The sequence below is a fragment of the Chroicocephalus ridibundus genome, chromosome 10 (genome assembly GCF_963924245.1).
Source record: "Chroicocephalus ridibundus chromosome 10, bChrRid1.1, whole genome shotgun sequence".
Taxonomy (NCBI): Eukaryota; Metazoa; Chordata; class Aves; order Charadriiformes; family Laridae; genus Chroicocephalus; species Chroicocephalus ridibundus.
Window position 1 is genome coordinate 5,374,644 of NC_086293.1, and position 23,602 is coordinate 5,398,245.

Sequence of the window (23,602 nt, forward strand, 5' to 3'; positions counted from 1 at the left end):
GTGGGGCAGGGGCGTTTATTGGGGTGCCGTGCCCGCAGCGGGTGGTGGCCTCACTTGGCCATATAGTACTGGGTGGGAACGAAGGGCATCTTGGTGATGACGGCCGGGTGCTGCTTCTTCCGCACCTCGACGGTGAGCGCGGTGCCGGCCCGGCTGTGTGCCGCCTCCACGTAGGCCATGGCGATGTTCTTGCCCAGGGAGGGCGAGGGGCAGCCGCTGGTCACCGTGCCTGGGGCCATGAGGTGAGCGGGGATGTGAGCGGGGGCCGGCAGCCCCAGCACCCTCCCCTGCCGTGGGCGCAGCTCGGGGCCATGCCCGCGCCAGCCTCGCTGCCCCCACTTACCCACAGACGTGCCCTCGGGGCCCAGAATGGCCGTGTGGGGACGGATGGGGGGTCCCACTGACGTCAGCCCCACACGCCTGCGCTTCGGCTTCTCTTTCACCTGTGCCATGATGACAGCCGCGCCGGGGAAGTCCATGGCCGCACGCCGCCGCTTTCCTGCGGGGCAAAGATGGGCGAGGGTTGGCATAGGGACTCCCCACCCTTCTTTGTGCCAGCAGGTCCTGCTCTGGCGATGCCTGCCTGGCCCCCCTGCGCCCTGTTAGGGACGTGGGGACACCTCACCCCTCTGCCCACCCTGAGGAGGAGGTGGGGGCGGACGTGGCTCCAACTTACCCAAGGTCCACAGCAGCCCAGCCTCGGCAGGCGTGGTGGTCTCGTCGATGTCATTGCCGTAGAGGCAGAGCCCGGCCTCCAGGCGCAGGCTGTCCCTGGCCGCCAGCCCCGCTGGCCACACCTCAGGGACACCCAGCAGCCTCTCGGCCAGCTCCACCGCCCGCCCCGCGGGCACCGAGATCTGCGGGGGGACGCGGACAGGGTTAGCAGGGCACGGTGCTACCCTCGGTACGGCGGTGGGGGGTGCTGGCGCAGCTCACAGGGTACCTCTACGCCATCCTCGCCAGTGTAACCGCAGCGCGTGACCCGGCAGCCCGGCACACCAAAGACCGTCGTGGTGATGCTGTTCATGAAGAACAGCTTGGAGAGGTCATCCGACAGCCCCGCCTGCAGCACCCGTGCCATGGAGGGACCTGGGGAGGCAGGTGGCTCTGGGGGACGGCAGTGTCTGGGGAAGGGGGGGACACGGGGAGGGCACGGACGTCCATTGGGCAAGGACCCAGAGGAGGGCGCAGCCTGGCACCTGCTGAGGGAGAGACCCCCGCGCGGTGATGCTTGGTGCCAGCCCACGTGGGGTCCCCGCTACCTTGCAGAGCCAGCAGCGCGTTGTCCGACACCTCCAGGTGGACGTCACTGCCGGCAGCCTGCAGCTCCGCCACTCTGTCCTGCCAGGGTGACAGCGGGCTGCTAGCACAGGGGGTCGGGCTGGTGCCAGTCCCGCACGTGGCCGTGGCCCCCTTGCTCCGCACAGCCATGGATGTCACTGAAAGGTGGAGGGGGGCTCATTCCCACCACGTGTCCCCACCTGCGGTGGGTCCTGGGTTGCCACATACCCTCATGACAGCCAAGTCCTTTTCGGCACAGCCAGCGTTGGACACCACATAGAGGTGATCTTCTGACGTGTTGGTGACAATGAGGTCATCTACGATGCCGCCCCTCTCGTTGGTGACCAGTGTCAGGGTGCCCTGCGGGACATGGCCCCTGGGAGCGCGGGCAGGCTGCCCGTCCCCTCCTGCCCTCCTGGGTGTCCCCAGGGACCTCTGACCCCACCGGCCACCCGGTGCCCCATACCTGTCCCGGCTTCAGCTCGCCGATGTCCCCCACCACCAAGCTCTCCATGAACCTGACACGGTCCCGGCCATACACCCGGGTCTGGAAGGTGCCGGGGAAGCGGGTGAGGGGGTGTGGGTGCCATCCCCCTTCCCTCCCCCCCCCATCCCGCCCCGGCTACCTGCAGCATGTGGGAGACGTCGAAGAGGGAGCAGTGGCGGCGGGTGTGCAGGTGGGACTGCAGGTGGCCCTGCCCGTAGTGCAGCGGCAGGCTCCAGCCGGCGAACGCCACCATCCTCCCGCCGCGGGACCGGTGCAGGGCGTCCAGCGGCGTCCGCTTCGCTTCCCCCCCTTCCCCGACCCCCCCGGCCCCGCTCAGCGGCGCGGAGGCCGGCGGCCAGCGGGGCAGCGCGGCTCGGCAGCCCGCCCGCAGCATCCTTCCCCCTTCCCCGGCACGGCGCGGCCCGGGCCCCGGCCCCGGGGACCCTGGGACATGGAGTCCGTCCGGCCCCCGCCCCGCCCCGCACATCGGCACCGCCTCCCCCGCCGCCGGCCCGAGGGGATGCTGGGTGCGGGTCCTGCCCGGGCACGGCCATCCTCACCCCCCCCACCTCCCCCTGCCCGCAAATGAGACAGGCGGGCACAGGCAGGACGAAGGTAGCAGCTTTTAGTCGTGACCGAGGCTCCCCACGTCGCCCCCCGGCACCTCCTCGCCCCCCCGAGCATGCCGGAGGCCACCCCAGCACCCCCTTTTCTGCAGGAGTCTCATCCCGCAGGCAGGGCAGGCAGGGCAGGCAGGGCCAGCGGCAGTTCCCCGGGGCAGAGGTAGGGTGAGGGAGCCGGGCTCTGCCCGCTGGGACGGGCCAAACGCAGAGGGCACCGGCCTGGGAGAGGCTCCTGGGGGGCTCCAGGGCGGCAGCACTGCCCGCCATCGCCGGCCAGCACAGGAGGAGTTGGGGAAGGGGCATGGGGAGGGCCTGGACCCCCCCCGGGGCCGATGCGGGAGCGCAGGAATCTGCTTGGGCCTCGGGAGCGTGGAGCTCCCTCCGGCCGGCACCCGCGGGGCTCACGTGTAGGAGAGCAGGTTGATATCGTAGCAGCCGTCCACCTGGAAGAGAGAGCAACCGTCGGTCCCTGCGCAGCACCGTAACACACTGTGCCTCCCCGGCACCATCGCTCCACAGGGATACCCATCCTGCCAGGAGCAGCCCCTCCGGGAGGGCTCCCCCAGCGATGCGGGGAGGCCAGAGACCCCCCGGGAGCAGGGTGGCGGGACTCACGTCGAAGCGCCCGATGCGGGCAGCTGCCTGGCGAGCCCGGATCACCTCCGTCAGCACCCACATTTGCTGTACCTCCGTCGACACCTTCTCCGGGTCGGGGAGCTCCTGGAAAGAAGCGGGCACGATGCTGCGGAGCGGGGATGGCCCAGACGGGCTGGATCGCCCCAGGGTCGGGCAGCGGTGTGGCTGGACGGCACCCCCTCCCCGGAGAGCTGGGCACTATCGCGATGGTGCCCACGCTCCCGACGTGTCGGTGGTTTCCCAATGCCGGGTGAGCGGGGGGCCCCGCTCTAGGAAAACAGGCAGCTGGAGAAAGGGGTGACCCTGAGCCCTGGGGCCATGGTGCCAACACAGCCCGTCTCCGCTGGCGGGCATCCAGGGCAAGGACAGAAAGCAGATTGCTGGCTAATGATTAAAAACCTAATCGCACGGTCCAGAGTTTCCCAACAGCCTCCCTCCGAGGCGCTCCTTGGGCTTGGTGACAGAACTCCCGCTGCAAGCACCGGTTTCCCCCCAGGGACCTTTAGCCAGGCGGGACGGGCAGGCTCAAGAGCAGCTCTCCGTGCCAGGGTGAAGCTCTGCGCCGCTTCTCCCCTGCCCAGCTCTGCCCGGGATGCCAGTGGGTGCCTCGTGGTGATGCTGGGAACAGCCAAACCCAGAGCAACCCCCAACGCCTCCCCCAGACCACCCCTCGCGAAGGGGGACGTGATCCAAGCGATCAGCAAGGGACCGTGGTGTCCTCCCCAGCCTGCCGGACAGGGACCAGAGCTCCCAGACCTGCTGGGGCTGGCAGAAGCCATGCTGCTGCCCCAGCGTAAGCTCCGTAGCACTGAGGCCCGGTGGTGCGTGGCACCGCTTCTGGCCCAGGCTGCGCCTACGGGCAACAGCAGTGGCTGATTCAGCAGGATTCCGGGGGCGAGCCAGCTGCCTGCCCCTGCCCTGCTCTGTCCGGACTTTGCTCACCGAAGGCCACTGGCCAGGCAGATGCGGCTCACAAGCTGTAAACACGTGCCGTGGCTGTGATCTCCCTCTGCCCACGTGCCACCCTGGCCAAGCAACGCGCTCCCCTGGGCGCACCCTCTGCAAAGCGCCAGGGACAAGCCAGGCCACGCTGTCCCCACATGTCCCACCTGTCATGCAATGCTGCCCACCCAGCGCTCCCATGGGGACGTTCCTGTCCCCAGACTAGTGGGCAGCTAGACTTCAGTGTCACCTCAAATCACACATCCCCATGGAAATATTTTTCCTTCTGAATGCTGCAAACTGTTTCCAGCACAAGGCATGGCATTTCGGGGCTCCACAGCTATTCCTGATGGGAGTGTGGAGACAATGGGGCAGGGATGGGGCTGGCAGTCTCACAAGTGACATCTGTGCCCATGGCTGGCACCTCACCCAGGTCCCTCCTTCTCTGTAATACCTCAGCAGGGACTACTCACCCCGTGCAGGCTGGCTGGCTGCTCCGGAGGGGTCAGCTGGGAGAGCCAGGAGGGGAAATCCTTCTGGGGGCTCTGAAATAAATCCAGAGGGTCACAGGAGGGGTGTCCCCAGTCCCACCTCCATCCCTCGCACCATGCAGTGTGCTGCAGTTTGGAGCCCACCTGTATTTATGTTGGTATGGGTATAAGATGCGCTTTACTGAAAGGGAACTTTGTGTTTAGGTTGGGTGTTTGCAACCTGTAATTTGGTGCAGCAGCCTCCAGCTCCGTCCCGCTGCTCAGACGCACATCCACCTCCAAAACGGGCAGGGCCGGGGGTGGCTGGAGCAGTCTCTCCCCTGGCCCCCAGCACACATGGGGACCCCAAGTGCCCCAGTGAAGGACAAAGACTTGGACCCACTCCCCTATGTCCTCTGGAGGGTGCCTGAAGCCCCTGGAGCTGTGGGGAGCATTGCCAGGTGCAGGGCTTGGGGCTGGTGGCCTGTTCTGGACCTCCTGCCTGGGCGGTGGGGGGCAGCATGGGCACCCGCTCACCTTCGGTCCAGGGGGAAAAATCTGCAGCTCCTCAATGGTGAAGTGGAGCCAGACTGGGGAGGGCTGCCGCAGGATGAACCGCACCGCTGTCACCTGGTCCACGTCACACAGCATCTGAAGGGGCAAGGATGTGGGGAGCCGTCACCGCCGGGGCTACAGCAGGGTCTGGCCAGGCTGGCACTGCTCCCAGGCAGCTTTTGGGATTTGCTCCAAAAAAAACCCCAACCCACCCCGGATGGAAGGAGCCCGAGGGAAATGTCACCTCGTGGTGGCTAAGAGGGGCATGGGCAGGCACGGGGACCCTTGCTACTGAGAAGGATGTCATGGGGAGGCACCGTGGGGACCGGACGACGGCTGCCATGGGGGCACGGTGGGCCATCAGCGCAGGGCCCCGGGGACCAGGAGCCGCTCTGGGGTGAGCCCCAAGGGGTGTGGGTGATGCCGTGGCCACCCTCCGGCCGTGCCGACCTGGTGGCGGCGGAGGGAGAAGTAGTCCTGGGAGCCCTCCTCGGTGTGCGGGCAGGGCATCAGGCAGTAGTCCCGCAGGCAGGTCACCCAGCGCCGGGAACCGGCGGGGCCGGGCCGTTGCACCCGCACGCTCAGGAAGGCGGTGTAGAAGTTCCTGAAGACAATCTCCTGCACCTGCGGGACCGGGGGCCTCAGACCCTGCACCGGCATCGCCCCCGGCACCGGCACCTACCCCCCCCGCCCCCCGCAACGGCACCCGCACCGGCATCCCCCCCTCCATACCGGCACCCGCGTTCCCCTCCCACACCAGTACCGGCACCAGAATCCCCCCACCTGCCCCTGCTGGGACCGGCACCGGCGTCCCCTCTCCGATACCGGCACCCGCAGCGGCATCCCCCTCCCATGTCGGTACTGGCACTGGCGTCCCTCCCCCCCGCCCCCTCCATACCGGGACCGGCACCGCCCCCAGCATCCCGCCCCACACCGGTACGGGCGCTGCCCCTGGCAACACCCCGGCACCGGCATCCCCCACGGACACCGGCACCGCCCCCAGCACCCCCTCCCCACACCGGGACCGTTGCCGCCCCCAGCATCCCCCACTCCCGCGCCGGAGCCGGCATCGGCATCCCCCTTGGCACCCTCCCCGGTCCATCCCCGGTATATTCCCCCCATACCGGTACCGCCCCCGGCCGCACTCACGTCGGCGGCGGCTCCGCGGGGGAAGCGGAGGTCGATGACGGCGACGCCGGGCCGCGCCGGCTCGGCCCCCCCGCCCAGCTGGAGTACGGCGGCGGGGCGGGGGGCGCAGGGCAGCGGGGACCTGCCCGGCCCCGGCCCCGGCCCCGGCGCTCCCGACATGGCGGCGCAGCGCGGCCGCCCTCCCTGGGCGGGGCCCGGCTGTGCGCGGTGACGTCAGGCGCCGCGCCCACCGGAAGCGGAAACCCCCGATAGCGCCACCAGGGGGCGCCGCGCTGCCGCGCTCCCGGTGTCGGCCGCCCACCGTCCCCCCCTCCTCGCCGCCAGTCCCCTCCCGTCCCGTCGCGGCGGCGGCAGAGGCAGGGCTGTGGTAAAGCAGACGGTTTATTGACTCCACACGGTCCTTTACACAACGCGGACACCGGCCCCGGCCCCTCACCTCCCCCAGGGCCGGCACCGAGGGGCCGCCCCCCCCCGCAGGCCGGGCCCTCGCCCGCCCAGCCGCTCGCCCGGCGGCGGCGGCGGCAGCTCCCCATGCCCGGAGGGAACGGGGTGGGGGGGAACAGCTGCGGCGTGCGCGGGGACACCCCCGTCCCCGCCGCACTTCTCCTCCCCCCAGAGAACGCCGAGGGAAAACACAAATTAATCCATGCTTCGGATGGCGGAGAGAAAAAGAACAGCTACAAAGTGAAGGAAGGGGCAGGGGGCGGCCGGGGCGGCCCCGCGGCTTGGCCCGAGCAGGGCGGCGGGTCCCCGGAGCCGGCACTAGGAAACTAAGCTCGTACAAACTGCTGGCAGCGGTACACCGGTTTTTAAGTCTTTTTGTTTTTTTTTTTTTTAATAAAACAATTGGAGGCTGTATCAAAAAATTTAGTAAAAAATTAGATTTGAGAGTTCACTGATTTTATTTTACTATTAACTATTCCTTAGCACTTTTTTTTCCCTTTTTTTCTTTTCTTTTTTTTTTTTTTTTTTTTTTTTTTTAAGACTTTTTAACTTTTCCAACAGCGTCCGGGCACAGAGCAGCCGGGAGGAGGAGTGCGGCCCGAAGGCAGGGGCCGGTGAGGCCGTTCCGGCACCACTCTCAAGGAGGAGTCGAGGCAAAGAGACGGCACCGTGCTACAGAGGAAACACCCCGCCGCCACCGAAACACCTCGCAGGGAGGGGATTTTGCTTAAAAAAAGACCACCCTGACCCCGGCACTCGCTGGGAAGCGGAAAAGCCAGTGTGACGCAGGGCCCGGCTCACCCTCCCGGCACAGCGTTGCACCCCGAGGTGAAGCCAAAGGTACCCCAAGCCAGTCCGCCTCAACTGATGACTGTTTTATGATGCGTGAGAAAAATAGGATTTCTTTGATTAAAAACAAAAATAATAATAAAAGAATCAAACCCCGAACCAACAAGCTGATCCCCCCGAGGAGGAAGAGGAGGAGGAGGCTGGCTGTCCTCGAGAGTCTCCCCTCCTCGAACCAGCGCTGAATCACCCCTGGAGCTCGCCTGCAGCACAGCACTGCCCTCCCCCTCCCCAAAACTACACAGCCCAGTTTAGGTAAACAGCAGATTAAATGTAAAAACTTAAAACATCGACTTCAGAAAGTCCCTTGAATTTAATTATTTTTAGGCTACCTTTCATGTTACGTCCTGTAGCTAGACACACGTGAATAGAAAAAACAGTACAGTTAGTGTTAAAGGCAAACAGCGGAGACCCAGAGTGCTACCCCAGTGCTGCCTGCTCCTCCCATCCCGACCCATCCCGTCCCCCCTCCCTGCCCGCTGCCCCCGTCCCCGGCCCTGGCCAGAAGCCCGGCCGCCGGGAAGGCGTGTTTGAGCCGAGAATTTTTTTTTTTTTTTCTATGAATAAAATAAAACCAAAGCTTGTTAGGCAAAAATAAAACAAGTGTCCCCCCGAAGTCCCGTGAGCACTCCGGTGCGGCGGGCACAGCCGGGGAGGGCCTGCTGGGGAGCGGGCTGGGCTTTCGGGTTCCCGGCTGGTGAGGGGGCTGCCGGCCCACAGACAGCACTGGCGTGGAGCTGGAGGCCCCTTCTCCCCCCGAGAGCCTCCCGTTTGTTAAGGGGGGACGTAGGGTGGCGGGGACCTGTACGGGGTCATGTTCTTCGGACGGGAGCCTTTCCCCTCCATGGGTGCGGTGAAGGGGGGGGGAGGCTGGTAGGGCGGAGCGTTGGGGTCCTCGTCCCGCAGCGGAGTGTACTCCCCGATGGTGTCCTGGTTGAGCGGCGTGGTCTCCGGCATGCTCTGGTTGGGGTACTCGGGGGGGGGCAGTGGGGCTTTCTCCTCCTGGAGGATGAGGGGCATGCTGGAGGACGGCGGAGGCTTGGAGTCATCCAGCTCGTCGGCGAAGATGATGGGCACGCCTTTCTTTATGAAGGTGGCCTGGTCTTCGATGGTCAGCTTCCCTTTCCTCTTCTTGCGGTAGCAGATCATGGCGATGATGCCGGCCACGAGGAGGATGGCGGCCACCACCACGGCGGGGATGACAGTGTGCAGGTACACATCGTCCTCGCTGCTCTTCTCAGGGTCTTTGCCCGCCACCACCGTTGGCGTCGCTTCCGAGATCACCCTTCCATCCTTTGTCACAGGGATGAATTGGATGTGCCTACAGCTGCCGGAGCCGACCACCGACACGTTCAGAGGCTTGAACTCAGGCTGCAAGACGTTGGAGAAAGCCAGGCTTGGCCCACCGGAGTCATCCGCAATTTTTTTGCTCAAAGTCCGTATCTGCTCCCGGGGGCAGGGCTCCAGGGGCAGCGTGTTGTTCGTCCACTCCACTATGATGGAGCCTTTGGTGATGTCCTGCACTGTGATGGTGCTGCTGTTCCTGTCGCCAAACGCCAGAGCCAGCTTCTTCACCAGCATGATCTTCTTATTGATGTCATTCACCACTGTGTTGTGGTCCCCTTCCAGCCTGGCCTTGAACTTCACCGGAGACTTGTCTCCGTGTGGGCGTTTGTGGACGTGGATTTCGAAAGCATCCACAGCGAAGAGCCCGCCTTTGTCGGTCGCATACATGAAGTACTCGTGCTTCCCGATGTGGTTGTGGTCCGGCATGCCGTACATGAGCTGGCTGGTGCTGTTGAACTGCACCCATGAGTTCTCCTCTATCATCTGCTGCTCCTTCAGCTTCAAGGTCAGCTGCAGTTTGTCAGTGGTGGTATCTTCCTTGTCGTAGAAGGTATCTGATGGTATTTTAACCTCGAAGTAGGTGCCCTCCCACGCATCGACCCTGTCGATGTGGTTTGTCAGCTTGGGTGGCTCATTTGGCTCCCAGGGCCGGGGGATCCCACTAGCTGTAGTGCGTACACGGGTTGGTGGGGAGGCCGTTGTCAACTTGGAGATGGGGGATCTGGTTGTGCTGGGAGGCTTTGTCGGACGGGGTGTTTTGGGTCTTCGAGTAGGCCTTCGCGTCGTCGCCGTGGAGGAATCTGTTGTGGATGGTGTGGCTGGCTTCACAGTAGAGACTCTGGGTTTCTTGGTGGTAGTTGTGGGTGGTGTGATCACGGCCGTGGGCTCTACGTACCCGGGCATCGTGGGGCGAATTGGCACAGAGGCCGTGCCGGTGCCTTCTGCTACCCTGGTTGGCTGGATCGGTCCCAGAGTGGGCGTCTGGACGATGGGGCCCCTTGTTCTGATGGTGACCGTAGGCTTCCTCGGCAGCGGTATGGGCTCCCGGACTGGGGGTGCCGTTGTCTCTGTGGGAGGCGCGATGGCGGGAGATGTCGGGGTGGGGACGATCCTGGTCGGTGGCTCTTGCGCGGCAGTGGTGGGCGGCCCAATGGCAGTCAAAGGCGTAGGGGTGGCGTTGATCTGCCGCCGCATCCTCTTTGGGAGGTGAGGTTTCTTGTTAGCAATGTGCCAGCCAACAACAGGGTAGCCAAGGCGGGCAGACATGGTCCCTTCCTTAGCTGGAGCCTCCACCTTGCTGATATTGGGGACACTATTTTGGCTCAGAGAACATCCCAGTTTCCATGAGAGTAAGGCCCCATTTTCCACCACTTTCTTTGCATTTCCCGGTCCAGCCATGAAGGCTGACATATCGAAGAGTCTGTTATTTACAACAGGAACCAACTTCATGTTATGAAGTTCCACCTCTGAGAAGCTTCTCATTCTGTTTAAGAGTTCAATCCTCTGCTTTGGCGTCATTTTTGTTAAGTCGGCATCCAAAATGACAGTCAGGATAGTGACCGGCTCTTCTGAGCTGCACACAAACGGCGCTGCATCACCTGTGTCTTGGACAGCCACTCTCACCGACTGAGGCTCATTGTGGTCTTCTTGGTGGACCTCAATGGAGAAGACGTTTGCAGTCTGTGGCACGTAGCTCCCGTTCGGGAAGGGCTGCAGCGTGTTCACTGAGATGTAGTGGACGCCCTTGTCCGTGTCAAGGGGCAGCCCTTCCAGGGAGCTGCTCTCCGCATTCCAGTGTAACCAAGAAGGCAAGGAGTCCTTCCCAGCTTCGGAGATCTACCAAATAAAAAAAAGGAGGTGCTTTTAGAAGTACAGCATTAGGACAGGCTCTAGCGGCAATAACATTTAATTTAAAGGATTAAAGAAAAAAAATCCATGTATAACAACCGGGGAAGGAACATCCTGGCCAGAGTAGGGCAGCCCATGTCTCCTCCTCCACATGGTGACAAGGACGAGCTCTGCAGGGTGCACTGGTCCCAAAGGGCTTAAGGAGCCAAGGGAGGTCATAAAGTCCTGCAAAGGTCCCTCGCCTGCAGGCACCAGCTCTCTAGCACTTGCTGTGCAACTACTAAGCATAAGTGCTTCATTTTCTCCAAGGGCAGAAGGGGAGTTGAAGTCACGGGGACAGCTATGAAGCTGTGAGGTTACGCGACACTGTAGGGCCAGGCCAACAACTGCCCTCTTCCCACTTCTTCTTCTTCCTCTCCCATCCCTGCCGTCTCGCTTCTCTCCTCACCTGATCACACCCTGCAAGCCCATTGCTCCAAGCACTCAGCAGAACTTACTGTTAACTTTCAGCTTTGTCCTGCTGCACCCAGCAGCCAGGCTGGGCTGGAGGGGCCAGAAGCCGGCAAACTACGGCTCGGAGTCCCCCGCCTGGTGGGAGCACACCAGCTCTCAAGAAGCAGCAGCAAATCCCGAGAGCTATGCAGCCACTTAAAACACGGCGTCCTCTCGCACTGCCGGCGGAACGGCCAGCCGGGGCCGAAGGAGGGGCGCACACCCGACGTCTGGCCACCCCAGCACTGCGATGGCTAGCGTGGGCAATGTCCACGGGCACTGCTGGACACAGGACGGCACACCAGCCTGGCTTTATCCTCAGAGTTAGCTTAAAATGAAGGATTTCACTTTCATATAATAACTTGCTTCTGCAGACTAGAACCAACGGGCAGCTTTGGCCCAGACCGCAGGCACCTCAGGACTCCAACACACTATTTACTACCTCTTTTAGGTCAACACCACCACCTTTGTTTTTTTTTTTGTTTTTTTTTTTTTTTTAACGTGACTCACGGTGTGGATTAGTGAAGCGCAGTCCAAGAGCACAAGTCTCCCCTGCAAACTGTGTGGTCCAACTGCAGGGGCAACGTACGCCAACGATGGCATTTCCGTAATTTCCGTATGCTCCAGAGGAGAAGCGAGCCAGAAGTAACCTCACTGGCTCTGTTCGCTTCCCAATTTATCCATTTGTACTGTTCTGAGCCCACCCTCCTCCTCCGATTCTGAGTCCCCTCCCCAGCCAGCCCACATCCAGACCCTGCGGGTCTCCTGACTGTTTTGCTCATGCGGAGAAGACACTAGTTCTCTCCAAAACGTCACCAGCACGGCTGAGACCCTGTCAAAGTGCTCCCCACCCTGCAAAGGGAAAAGCCACACATGCCGGAGCCCAGGGGACTCCTGCCTCCCACCTCGGGCCACAGCTGAGGGTGGATGTAAACCCCCCAAACCCCCCGTTCCCAGCAGCTGACGTCTGCCTGTCTGCGCTACAGCCGCTTGCCGATCACGAGGCATGGGGGAGCAGCTCGGGCTGTGCAGTGGAAGGGGACACTGCCAGCTCGGCGGGCTGTGACATTTCCCGGGGCTGTAGGTACCCCAGGACGAGCAACTTGAGCTTCACCACCGCCCCCCCCCGAGGCTGGGGGTTGTTTGGAAAGTGCCTCCCTGGGAATTCACGGCCACCTCTCCCACCCAGGGCCTGGCAGCACCACAGCCGGAGGCAGTGGGGTCTTGCGTGACGCCTGCCCTGGCTGGGCTTGCCACAAGGTATGTCCCCCCACACTCAGAGGAAACAAGACTTTTTGGGCCCCACAAAGACAGATTTAGCAGCCTGGTTGAGGCTCTGGGCTTAATGCAGTCCAATGCGGAGCTGCGTTCCAGCTCTCCTCTTGAAAGGGTGCTTCGGTTACTCTGCAATTCTGTAAAGCTCATCCATATTTCATAGCGTATCCAGACGCAAAGCTGGGTGAGCAGCTTTGCAAGGAAACCTGGCTGGCGGGGGTGCCCCCGCGTGCGGCAGCAGGCGCAGGGAAGGGCTGGACTCCCCAGACCTGCCTGACCACAGGTCCTGCTGGGGAAAGCCCCTGGCACGTACAGAGAGCGATGGCCGGTGCTGCAGGGCTGGGCAGAGCCGGGAGTCCCGGGTACCTCTCCCACCCCCCACCTGCAGGCAGGATCCAGGCAGCACAGTGAAAGGCAGGGCAGGGGGGTTCACAGACCCCCCCGCTGCAGGTTTCGGCACACTGAAGAGTCTGGATGCGCAGCTCTGCAAGGATAACGCAGGACCCAAAAGTCTTTTGGCAAGAGCAGCATGAGATCGCTTTCGTGCAAGAGCCGCAGAGGGTTTCGGCCACGACCGTAGGGGCAACACCCTCATTCCTCTCCTCTGCAAAGAATCAGCCCCGCTTTTAGCCAGCCTGGACACAGTTTATAGAGCAGAGTTTAAAGCTGTTAGCACAGCTTTTAGTTAACTCCCCAGCAGCAATGCCAGAGAGCAGGAAATTAAGATTCCTGCCTTTAATAGACGGAAAAAGCCACCCCACATGCCCTACACCCCAATGTACGCCACCCAAACTGAGGTGCCGGGACGTGAACATCCTTCCACTCAGCCTTGCTGTATACTCACAGTGGGTTTTGGCAGGGCTACTGCTGCCTGCACCCGCTCCCCCACCGCAGCAAGAACAGGAGCTGCTTTTACCCCAGCTAGCCCGAAGGAAAACCAGCCCTTCACCTGAGACGGGCACACGGGAACAAAGGACCGAATTGTCCTTCGTCAGCATCTCTTCTGCCAAGAGAAGACAAAAGCTGGGTGTGATCCTGCCCCGCCAGAACCGGGGCTGATGTGCACCGGTGTTTGTTTAAAAAAAGAGAGTAATTTCACCACACTCTCCAAAAACTGAGATGCCAGTACAGTGCCCTGTGCACTCCAGCACTGACATCAGCAGGAGCTGGACGGTGCCACTCTTTATCCCTTTGTGCCAAAATTAGCCACCAGCCTGCCCCCCGGGGAGGAGGAAGGGCAGGGCTGGGCACAGGTTAGGAACAGAAACATGAGGAGCCAGGACAAAGCCGCAGCGTTATTGAGGCTTACACAATCAAGGAGAATAAAAACTTTAATAGTGAGCGGTTAAATGCACGCTGAACGTGTAATTTCAGGCTACATTCGGAGCAAACCTTCCCCTTCCGTGCACTCAGAAAAACCCCTTAATTACAGGATCCCACGCTCCATATCCAGAGCTTTCCCTGTGAGCCGAGGTTTTCTGCCGCTCCCTCCTCCTCGGGCCTGGCCCATGACTTGAGGAGGAGACATACAACAAGCGTTACCTTTAATCTCATGGCACAAGGTGACTCTCTCTTCAATCACGTGTGCTCCTATGTTTGATAGCCAAACTCACTTGGGAAAGGTGGCCAAACTCACGTGCAAAAAGGACAGCGAGGGACGCGCAGGCCAGTCTGAATATTTCTTCTTGGAAAACCCTTTTTAACGTACAGTTTACACGTGAGCTCAGAGCTCACCTTCTTAAGGGCCCACGCTAGACAACGAAACTGCAGCTAGACAGATTCACACCCAAAACTAGGCTCTCCTGAAAATCAAAAACAGGCCAGGCAATCACCTACTGGGACAACTTGTTCTAGCAGGGATGCGACGGTTGCAAAACATTTATAAACCCACTTAAACTTGATTTAAAAAAGAGCTGAGCTAGTTCGGCTGTATTCAACCTGCGAGGAGATGCGGACTGTTTCTAAGGGTTCTGCAAGAGATGATTAAGAAAAATCAAATTTAAGTGTATTACGCCTATGAAACCCATGAAGATGCCTGTGCCTCCCCTGGGAAATCTTTGGGAAGGCAACAAGTCCCAAGCGTTCGACGCTTCGGCTCCACTTTAAACGCAGCTACTGCCCTGGCAGCAGAATTCGCCCAAGTTCGCACGACAAAGGAAGAGCCCCACAAGATTAGAGTAGTTAATCAAAGCAGTTATGGGGCTGAATAAAAATACTCGTTCCTAAATAAACGCCGATCAGCAGAGCCCTTGGCGTGGGTCTGTCCTGGTCACGGTTGCCGCTGTGTTTGTGGTGGCGTGAAACCCTGAGCGGGGAGCCCTGGACTCTGTTCTAGCAATATTTCCTTCAAATATTGCTTCAAAGGGTATTTGTTAAGGCTACGCATAGTTAATGATTTGGGATCTCTAGCTTTCATGTAAAAAGTTTCCCTGTTTTCTATGTACGCAATAAATATCAGCCCTATGCCCTGCCATTTCCCTCAAGGGGTCTGGTTTCAAAATAACTCTTCCGTTGCTCAAGAAAAAAAAAAAGGCTGTCTTTGTTTTCCCATTATTTGAGATAATTGTAAATGAATGCTTATCGGCTAAAGATTACACAAGCCTGGCAGCGTACTGAAGACCATTAAAAGAGTGGCCATGTTTGCGATTTTAAATACATACAGTGGTCTGGCTGGTTTTGAAGACCTTGTTCACAAAGTCCTTTCAGATATACACGGCCTGTTATTTTTAGGCCAGCCAAAAGCAGTCAGCTCATGAAAGAAGATAGCTCAGTTTGATTTGGTTTGGGTTTTTTTTTTTTTTAAAACTTGGATCTTAAAGCCCTGTAGCCAACAGGGCAAAGATAAGCAAAGGAACAGCGAGCAAAACTGCTGCCTCTGAGTGAATCCAGGCAAAAACCGCATTCTCGCCTACGAGAGTGCCCTCTAACCCCCTAAGTACTTAGTCCTCCTCCTCCCAATGAATTCTCCAAAAAGGAGGCAGCGAGTCCTTCGACAGGAGACAGGTACCGTAGGATCCTGCTACGGGTCTCCCTTTGGCACACCAGCATGAAGTCCTCCCGGCTCTGGAGGCATCCCATGGGATCTCCCCAGCCGATGCTGCCAGACCTTCCCATGGGCAGCAGCCAGGGACTCAGCTCCTTCCTGCGCCCTCTTCAAATCACTCCTGAAAAATTCCTGACTGCTTTTGGGCAGGGCTGAGCAGGGATAACTCCTGCAGCTCTGCCAGGTCTCCCACCACCCTCTTCCCCTCCCTGTGTCCAGCCGTTCCTGAGAGACAGACCCCGTGCCAGGGATTTCATCTGGAGTATAATTACTGATGACAACTTACTGTATGACAGACTCCCCTTCTGGGTTGCTCCCTCAGCATTACCCTAACACACATGGCCAATAATGAAAAATGCCCCGGCTGAGCCCTCTCTACATCTGAACAGAAGGCGAGCTGAACTGTGCTCAGCCATCTGACCTACCCGGTGTTAAACCAAGTCTGCGGTGCTCAGGCTGCTGGCGCTCAGGCTTCTGCAAGCAATTAACCAGCGGGCAGGGGAAAGAAAATGGAAAGGAACGCAATTCAAATGCAAATATAGCTGCAGAGAAAGAGGCAGACCTAAGCTGTTTGCTCAAGCCTAAGCTTCATTTTAACCCCCTGCTAATGCAGCAGGAGAAGCAACAGGCGGTCTCAGCCCCAAACCCGGTATGTGAGCAGGCAGATTTTGGTCTGCCTTGTCCCGCAGTGGCAAGCGGTGGTAGGGACGTGGGTTTTCACATGCACCCCAGTGCTGCTGGAACTGCGGGCACTGCAGTGCTTCAGGGAGCTGGCACAGCCAACCTGGAGTCAAGAGAAACGACGAGAATGTGGGGCTGCAAGCTCTGAGTCACAGGATTGAATCCTCGCAGGCAGAGCCCGCATCCCAAGAGGGTCCATCGGGTGCATTCCTCCTCTTCATTGACACGAAGCTGGAGCCAGTGACCGCAGGCGTGGGGTGCGCACGTGGCCAAGCTGTCTGGGCACCACTGCCCCAGGCGGGCCCTGCAGCAACAGCAGCTGCTGCACTGGGTCAGGGAACACAACAGCTCAAGGCAGGAGCTGGAGAATCCTCGGACCATAACAGCCACTTGTTTTGGTCCCAAGAAACAGCCCTGACAGGGAGACTTGCCTGGATGCAACCAGCAGGTGATGCGAGAAGGAGCCTCCAATCTTAACATCTCCCTCCCTTCCTTTCCTCAAACACAGCAGAACTGCAAACAGGGAACATCAGACAGGTCTTACCTCGAAACACAAGGCCCAGAAAACAGTGGTGAAAGGAGGATGGGCACCTCTCGGAGCCTTCTGCTCGCCAGGCACAGCACCGGTGCGGTGCCACCACCCAGTGCTGCTCTTTGGGAAAGCTCAGTCTGAAGAAAGGAAAGCTGGATTTACTTGGCACAGCGAGCAGGCAGGAATCGCAGCACATGTGCTTCCCTGCGGCGGGGACTGCGATACCTGCCAGAGCTTTTGGGTATCCTCAGCAGACAGCGCTCTTCTGAGCAGCTGCACGGCTTGGATGAAAGGCGCAGGAACTCACGGACAGAAACAAGCTGCTCCGGGACATTTCATGCAGATGCATCTGCCCCTGAAAGTCTAAAAACAGCCCAGGGACTTCAGTGGCTCTCAGAAGTACGTCAGCCTCGGTGACCCGAGTCTTCATTACCAGCAGGAGCTCACCACCTCTGCTCAGAGACCAAAAGCTATATGGGAACAGCCGGTAATTGGTGCTTCCTTTGCGCACAGGGTAGGTCAGGACAGTTAAACTAACCCCACATTTCGGCTGCTCCCAGCCAGAGCCCTGCAAAGCTCTTCCTGCAACGTCTCCCTACACTAGAAGCTGTTGCCTTAGAAAAATCAAACCGTTCAGCTCAGCAAGCGGAGCTACGGGACAGCAAGGCTGCAGAGACTCTATCGCAGGGCCTGGCCCTCGACTTCAAGCTCAAACTTCAGTCCCTGAAGGAGCAGGCGGCAAAGCCACTTGAAGTAGCTGCTCTACTTTCACACACACATGAAAAACCGAACGAGAAGTTTAAGTGTCTGCAGCTAATCTGCGTTTTCCAGCCACCGCGTGGGCAAGCGAAGCCTCACGCACAGCAAGCAGCCCCCCTCCTTTGGGCCTGGAAGCACAGGGCTGTGCTGCAGGGACGCAGCCCGCCCGAAGGGCGATGCTTTGTCTCACCAACTTCAGTGAAATGGCTTCACGAGGGCGCGGGCTGAGCGGCTACGCCCAGCTCATGCCATCCTCGCATACTCCTACCATGACGGCTTCTTTTCCAGATGCGCCTCTGTGTTTGCTATAAGGGCACTATTCAGCGTCCCACTCTGCCTGGGCAAGGGAACACAACAGCTGTTTCACTGGGAGGTCACTACAAAACATTGAGTGTCCCAAGAAATCCTCCTTTCATCGGTCCATGCAAGCAGCTTGGAAGGATTTGTTTAGCCTTATTGTTGGAGGGGGAAGGCACAACCCGCCTGCGCCAGGGCTGGGGTCAGCACGGGCTGCCCACACCCCGCTTTCTCCCTTGTTCGGGGGGTGAGCGTGGGGCAGGAAAAGCCTCACACGGCTTAAAAAAAAAAAAAAAAGTTCAGTTGGGCTCTTCTTTCAGCGCGACTTTTTGTAAGCGAAAGGCCAAAGGGAAGCAAAAATACCACACAGCAGGGATGCCAAGTGCTGGGGGTTTAGTGCTGCCGCCACGCAGCTAACCAGCCCCGGCAATTTATTCCTGCCATCAGCAGATTGCTGGAAAGCTGGCATTCAAGTGCGTGGCAAGGAAAGGCGAGCCAGATCCCGCAATCTCAGGTCGGCTCCTTCGCAGGATTCTCCTTACTGTCACATTCCTCGGTCTCCCCGGACGCTCAGGGCAACAACCCATAAGAGCAGGACAAAACAAGGAACTTCCCGGCCCGTCTGAAAAGCTAGTTTATAATTAGATTGAGTCACATTTTCCACTCCTCCAAATTCAGAGCTTGTTACTAAGGGCGCACTGAAAATACCAAATTCCCCGATTTGGTCTCGCTGCAGGAAAAAGATAAGCAGCCCCCTCGCCCCCCCCTCTCCCTCCAGCAGAAATCTTATCAGGTCATCTTATCACCGAGATTGCAGCAGGGCAGCTAAGCAAAGCCCTGCCCAAGAAGTCCTTCGCCTGGACCTGTTCCAGATGCTGCCATCTACCCCCGCACGCTCCCCCGTAAATAGCGGCTGTTGCTACACCTTCTGGTTAGTCAAAGTCTTGAGAAAACTGGGACCCCAGGGACGAGGTGAAGCTCAACTACTTTGACACAGAGAGCCTTTTAGGATATTCAACTTGATGCCACAGCCCCTCAGGAGCGCTCTTTGCTCGTCTCCCTCCTTTGAGAAATGCCACTTTAATAAAACCCACATTCAGTTACAACTCTTTGAAATAAGGATCATTGCAAGAGAAAAAAAAAAAAAGATAATTAAAAAAATAAAGAAATCAATCAGTATTTCGCGTTTTTCTTCCCCGAAACGGAGCGTGTCCTGGCACCGCAGGCTGGTTGCCAATACCCAGCCCTTGGCTGCGGGGTCAGAGCAGGGCTGAGGCGCGCAGCACAGCCCCGCTGTAAACCCAGCCTCCTCAGATCATGTTTGTAAAGCAAGGTCCCTGAAGTCCGACCAGAGTAAAGCTGTTCGATACAGGCCATTTCAACAGACAGCAAACAGAACAACCATTGGAAAAAAAATCAGGCTCCTGCCTGGAGAGCATGACTCCTTTTTGCCCAGATTAATACCCAGTGTTCCGATAAACCCACAAACCCACTGCATCGCTGCAGCACGTAAATCAGCTCCGCGAGTTCATTCCCTTATTCTAATCACTTTGCCACCGGCTATGTTTGCATACAGCAACAGCTTCTGGGGGCTCCTGCTACGTGTTGCAACTGTCTTCCCGACAAAGCCCTGGTGAGATCGTGCACTTCAAAACCAAAAAAAATCAGGAGGCAAGACAGGCAAGAACGGTAAGACTTAGCTGTGCGCACCTGAGAGCTTCTCCTTAGCCTCAGCTAACGAACCTGAGCAGGTCTGCTCCGTGGGATCCATCCGATACCTAACACTCCCAGCATAAAGGCAGGTTGGCAGCTTTACGCATCTTCAAGGAAGACACAGCAAATCACCTGCTCACGGAGGGATGTGCCTTGGGAAGCTGCGCCCAGGAGTTTCTCTCCTTCCAGCATACTTTATAAACCCACCTTTAAACACAAGTCATTAAATTGCACGCCTTCATATGCTGTGGGCATATGCATTGAGGATACGGGACTGTGCAACGGCTCAAGTACCTTGTGGGTACACTGGTATTAATTAGAGGGAACTAGATTTATCCCTGCATCCCAAGGAAAAGGAGCAGGTATTGCCACAGCAATGTCACTTTGTGACTTTATTTAATACTCAGATGCAAGCGCAGTGCCTGGTGTTTCTGCAGAGATGTCTGCAACCCCGACGCCTCCCCGTTTGCTGCAGCCTCCAGCCCACAGCTCGGCATCACAAAGCCTTGCAGACTTGGAGATGCCAGATGCTTTCTACAAGTTTCTGCACCAAGCCCTGCACGCAGGATAGAGGTAACGGCCACACAAATGCCCTCCTTTCTGTGGTTTTTCTTTTCATGGGCCAACATCAGTGTCAGCTTTCCCAATTTGTGGCAGGGTATCATGGCTGGTGGGATGAGAGGAGAGCCACGCTTACTGCAACAGCCACCAAATGCAGACAAAGGTGATGTCCGTGTTAGTGCCACCGTCCTCACCTCGATTATTTGTGTCATCACCCAGACGGCAATGGGAGGCTTCGGTTTTCATACAAGAAAAACGTGACAATCTTAGAGATAGGACTAGCAGAACTCATGGAGACCAAGACCAGCACTGCAAAATCAATGATCGTGCACCTTGGCCAATGTCCTCTTTCTGGGACCTCAACAACTGTAAGCAGAAAAAAACCCCAAAAACTACAGACCTGGATATTTCAGCTAATGGCAAGATGTTTGAGCCAAAACAAGGCCGACATGGAAAAGCAAACAATTGTAGGATATATCAAACAAGGTTATTTATAGACGAGAAAAGGAAGTTTTGATGCCTTTATAGGAGGCTCTGGTAAAATTTCTTCTAGAGTATTTTGTATAGCTGTGGTCATGCAAACCTAAGAAAAATAAACTCAAGCTGGAAGAGGTGCAGAAGACAGCTGCAAAGATGAGGCGAGGAAAAGAAAGCTTATTTTATAAAAAAGACTAAAGAGATTGGCTTGCTTAACCTAATAAAATCAAGACAGGGGAATATGCCTGTCACTTATAAATACATAAAGGAAGTAAATATTATGAAGGTAGAATTGATTTAAGCTAAAGGGCAGCACATATAAATATTTCTAGCCATCTCTAAATTTAGGCTAGAAGCTGCATTTTTAATCAGAGCAGCCAAATTCTGGAGCAGCTTCAAATGGAAGTGGCAGGAACAGGAAATCCACCTGGTCTTTGGCCCAAGCACGATCTGTTCTTCAACAACAGGACCCAGCTGAGAGGCAAGGGGTCAGGCTCCACACAGTCTTCGGTGGAAATGGGGTAAAGAGACTGTCAGGCCCACGGTGACTGATCGCGGAGAAGGTACCAGCACCAATGCCCACGGTTATCCTGCTCCAGCCAGCCTCTGCCAGGAGCCAGTGGGAACCCGCACGCCCTCCCGCTACCTGTCTGCACGGCAAGGGGGTTGCACGATATGGGGGAGATCGGATGTTTTAACCCAACTCTTGTAAAAATGCCAAGGTTTTGGCACCAAATGCAGTAGGAAGGGCTGCAAACTGTTAACCCTTTTTGGGAAGGCACAGCAAAGAGCTTTCATGTCCAAGACACCTTCAAACATCAGGAGAGCGATCTCGCAGCAAGAAGCCTTGCTGCAGGTACAGGACAGCAGCTGGACTGAACCGCCACCGAATCCAACAGCTGAAGTACCCGCAGCCACCCGTCAAAGGGCACGTGCAGGAATCCTGGCCAAGGCGCAGGGGAAGGAGGTTTCTAATTGCCAGCGATGGGTTACAACGGCCACAAAGCCTTGCTGGCAGCTGGCTCTGAGCGACACGGAAGAGAGACTCAAATTAAGACACAAGGGTTTTTTTGTTTGTTTGTTTTAAACTTTTCTGTGTGTTCACCTTTGTAGCTTGACAAGCTCCCCGAGTACACTAGAATAAACTTGCTTTCGTACTTAACCGTAAAATCTCACCTGTTCTTAAGCAGCTTGGGGGTGGCAGGGAAACACCGGCGACTGCTCCCAGGAGCACATACCTGCGTACGCAGAGAGCCCACATATCTGTGCAGGAGTGCGTGCCTGCGAGGCACTCCTTCGCCACGCTGCAGATGCCTGGCGTTGTTTCTATCCCACAACCAAGTTTGCAGAGAAAAGTATTTTGTCTACAGCCGGCTGGAATCTGCTAACAAGCAGGGAGAGGATCTGAAAAGCAAGCTTCAAGGCGATTCCCACCACAATACAAACCGAGCCTAGAAATGAAGCAATCGCACCTTCTTCAGGCTCCAGATGGGAAGCTCCTGGGAATTTGGGGACATCAACGGTCAGCTTTTTTTCTTTTCCCCCTTCTTTTTAAAAAAAAATGAAGTTATAGCAAATTTCTTTGGGATTGAAAGGGATTGAGTATAGCCAACCACATCTCACTGTAAACTCCAACCCACCGCTTCATCTCAAGGGGCACAGGCCTTATTCTTTCTTATTAGGGTTTAAGTGCACCAGTTTGCAAGATCCAGAAGTATTGTGCTTTTACTGCTCTGGCTGAGAAATGCAAGGCAGCCTGAGAAAAAGACCAGAGCAACTCACCCTGAAACTTTCTGGTAAAACAAAAATGCACCCCAGCACTCCACAATTGCCTACGCAGTTCTCACTAGCCAGGAATCAAATCTCTGTAGCAAAGGTCAGCTGTGCTCAGCAGTCGAGACGCGTTCCCCGCAAGCGAGAGACCTTCCAGATACGCCAGCTAAGCAGGGCTGCCAACAGCGCCCTAGAGCCTGCCTTACTTTAAAAATCAATTTCAAGGTGAACAGATGTAACGTGCACTCGGACAAGCCCACGGACAAGCGTGAAAATCGCTCCCAGCGTTTGCTGAACGACACACAGCAGCAACTGTTTGGTCCTGCTCCAACACAGCCCATTTGTGGCTCTCCAGGCATCTGTTGGTGTTAGCAAACACACCTCAACACCAAAGCAGCAGAGGTATTGTTCAAAGCTATCAGGTGGGGTGGAAATAATCTATCAGGATTTTCCTGGAGCTATCACAGATAACTTTTGTGCCAGGAAAAGATGACAGGAAGCTGCGGTGTTATACAAACACAGAAAATCATTCTTGCCATCAAAATGGCTATTAGACAACACCAGAACAAGCCAGCCCAATGCAAAATCGCAACCCAAAGTTGCCATTTCCCTAACACAAGATCTTGGGCTCACCACACAGGTCTGGACTCTTGCAGCCCCACGTTCAGAAACCGGGCTGTGGTTAAAGCAGGGCAGGCACCTCCCATCCGAGCCGGTCTCCTTGGCCGCAGAGGCACTTAAATGTCACAGCCTTTGCTCTGAAACCAGTCCGAACCTTTCTCCAACTCCTCTATCTGGGGGCTCACCCACCGCTTTCCTCCTCTCCATCTGACTGTCTGTCGATCACAGATGCATTCTTCAGATTTTCTGCCTACCACTGGCACGTCGTGGTCCCAGCACCCTCGCTGGAGCCAGCGAGATCACGTAGCCGGATCGAGATAACTGCGACAGTACGCAGAGCTGAAACAAACCTGCCTTCGGGGAAAAGCTGAGATGGCAGACTTTCTCCCAGCTTGCTCTCCATCTCCCTCTGATCTTCTGAGACAGACCAGAAGGTTGTCTTTTTATAATGTTTTCTAAAAATGGATTTTTAGAACTATTTTTCAATTTTGCTCTCTGAAAAAAATTCCTGAGATTGGGAGGTAATTCTACTTAAGAACAGAATTTTCTGAACTCCACGTGATCCAAGCAAGCAGATGCTGAGAAGACAACTTCTCAGCACCCTTCCAGGAAAGGACTAAGGATGAGCAAGCGTGTTGTTCAGCAGCGTGCCTACCCTCCTCCGGGCTATTCTGACACTTTCTTGCCCTCGGGACCAATTCCACAACTCAGTTTTCAGGTGTCTGCAGTGCCGGCAGCATGAGGGTAACT

At 57.4% G+C, this 23,602-nt stretch overlaps 3 protein-coding genes across 8 annotated transcripts in view; all 3 read right to left on the minus strand.

Moving 5' to 3' along the window:
* On the minus strand, positions 1-2,335 carry AMT (aminomethyltransferase). Its single transcript, XM_063348441.1, has 8 exons — positions 1,908-2,335; positions 1,748-1,828; positions 1,510-1,641; positions 1,263-1,341; positions 944-1,089; positions 677-857; positions 344-499; positions 1-229 (listed from the first exon to the last, which is right to left on the minus strand). The coding sequence occupies exons 1-8, from the start codon at positions 2,253-2,255 to the stop codon at positions 51-53; spliced, it is 1,302 nt and encodes a 433-aa protein (XP_063204511.1). The 5' UTR covers positions 2,256-2,335; the 3' UTR covers positions 1-50.
* A 41-nt stretch (positions 2,336-2,376) lies between these two features.
* On the minus strand, positions 2,377-6,344 carry NICN1 (nicolin 1, tubulin polyglutamylase complex subunit). Of its 4 annotated transcripts, none has more exons than XM_063348443.1 (6): positions 6,144-6,344; positions 5,445-5,618; positions 4,977-5,090; positions 4,443-4,514; positions 3,007-3,111; positions 2,377-2,834 (listed from the first exon to the last, which is right to left on the minus strand). In XM_063348443.1, exons 1-6 carry the CDS (start codon positions 6,300-6,302, stop codon positions 2,793-2,795), a joined length of 666 nt encoding a protein of 221 aa, XP_063204513.1. In that variant the 5' UTR covers positions 6,303-6,344; the 3' UTR covers positions 2,377-2,792. The 4 variants fall into 4 exon arrangements, with proteins under 4 accessions (XP_063204513.1, XP_063204515.1, XP_063204516.1 ...); XM_063348445.1 differs by lacking the exon at positions 6,144-6,344 and adding an exon at positions 5,778-5,856; XM_063348446.1 differs by lacking the exon at positions 4,977-5,090.
* Positions 6,345-7,722: 1,378 nt separating this feature from the next.
* Positions 7,723-23,602, minus strand: part of DAG1 (dystroglycan 1) — a 53,879-nt gene continuing 37,999 nt past the window's right edge. For all 3 annotated transcript variants that reach the window (XM_063348437.1, XM_063348438.1, XM_063348440.1), the window contains one exon: positions 7,723-10,616. In XM_063348437.1, coding sequence (XP_063204507.1) covers positions 8,208-10,616 — 2,409 coding nt within the window. In that variant the 3' untranslated portion in view covers positions 7,723-8,207. The remainder of the gene's footprint in view (positions 10,617-23,602) is intronic.

Excerpts from the sequence above, each read along its gene's own strand:
- AMT (XM_063348441.1), bottom strand. The coding sequence starts at position 2,255 with ATGTGCGGGGCGGGGCGGGGGCCGGACGGACTCCATGTCCCAGGGTCC. Across the intron at positions 1,829-1,907 it reads ACGTCTCCCACATGCTGCAG|ACCCGGGTGTATGGCCGGGA; the intron begins GTAGCCGGGGCG and ends GGCACCTTCCAG. Across the intron at positions 230-343 it reads CCCCGAGGGCACGTCTGTGG|GCACGGTGACCAGCGGCTGC; the intron begins GTAAGTGGGGGC and ends TCATGGCCCCAG.
- NICN1 (XM_063348443.1), bottom strand. The coding sequence starts at position 6,302 with ATGTCGGGAGCGCCGGGGCCGGGGCCGGGGCCGGGCAGGTCCCCGCTG. Across the intron at positions 5,619-6,143 it reads CCCGCGGAGCCGCCGCCGAC|GTGCAGGAGATTGTCTTCAG; the intron begins GTGAGTGCGGCC and ends CCGGTCCCGCAG. Across the intron at positions 5,091-5,444 it reads TCTCCCTCCGCCGCCACCAG|ATGCTGTGTGACGTGGACCA; the intron begins GTCGGCACGGCC and ends TTGCCCCTTCAG.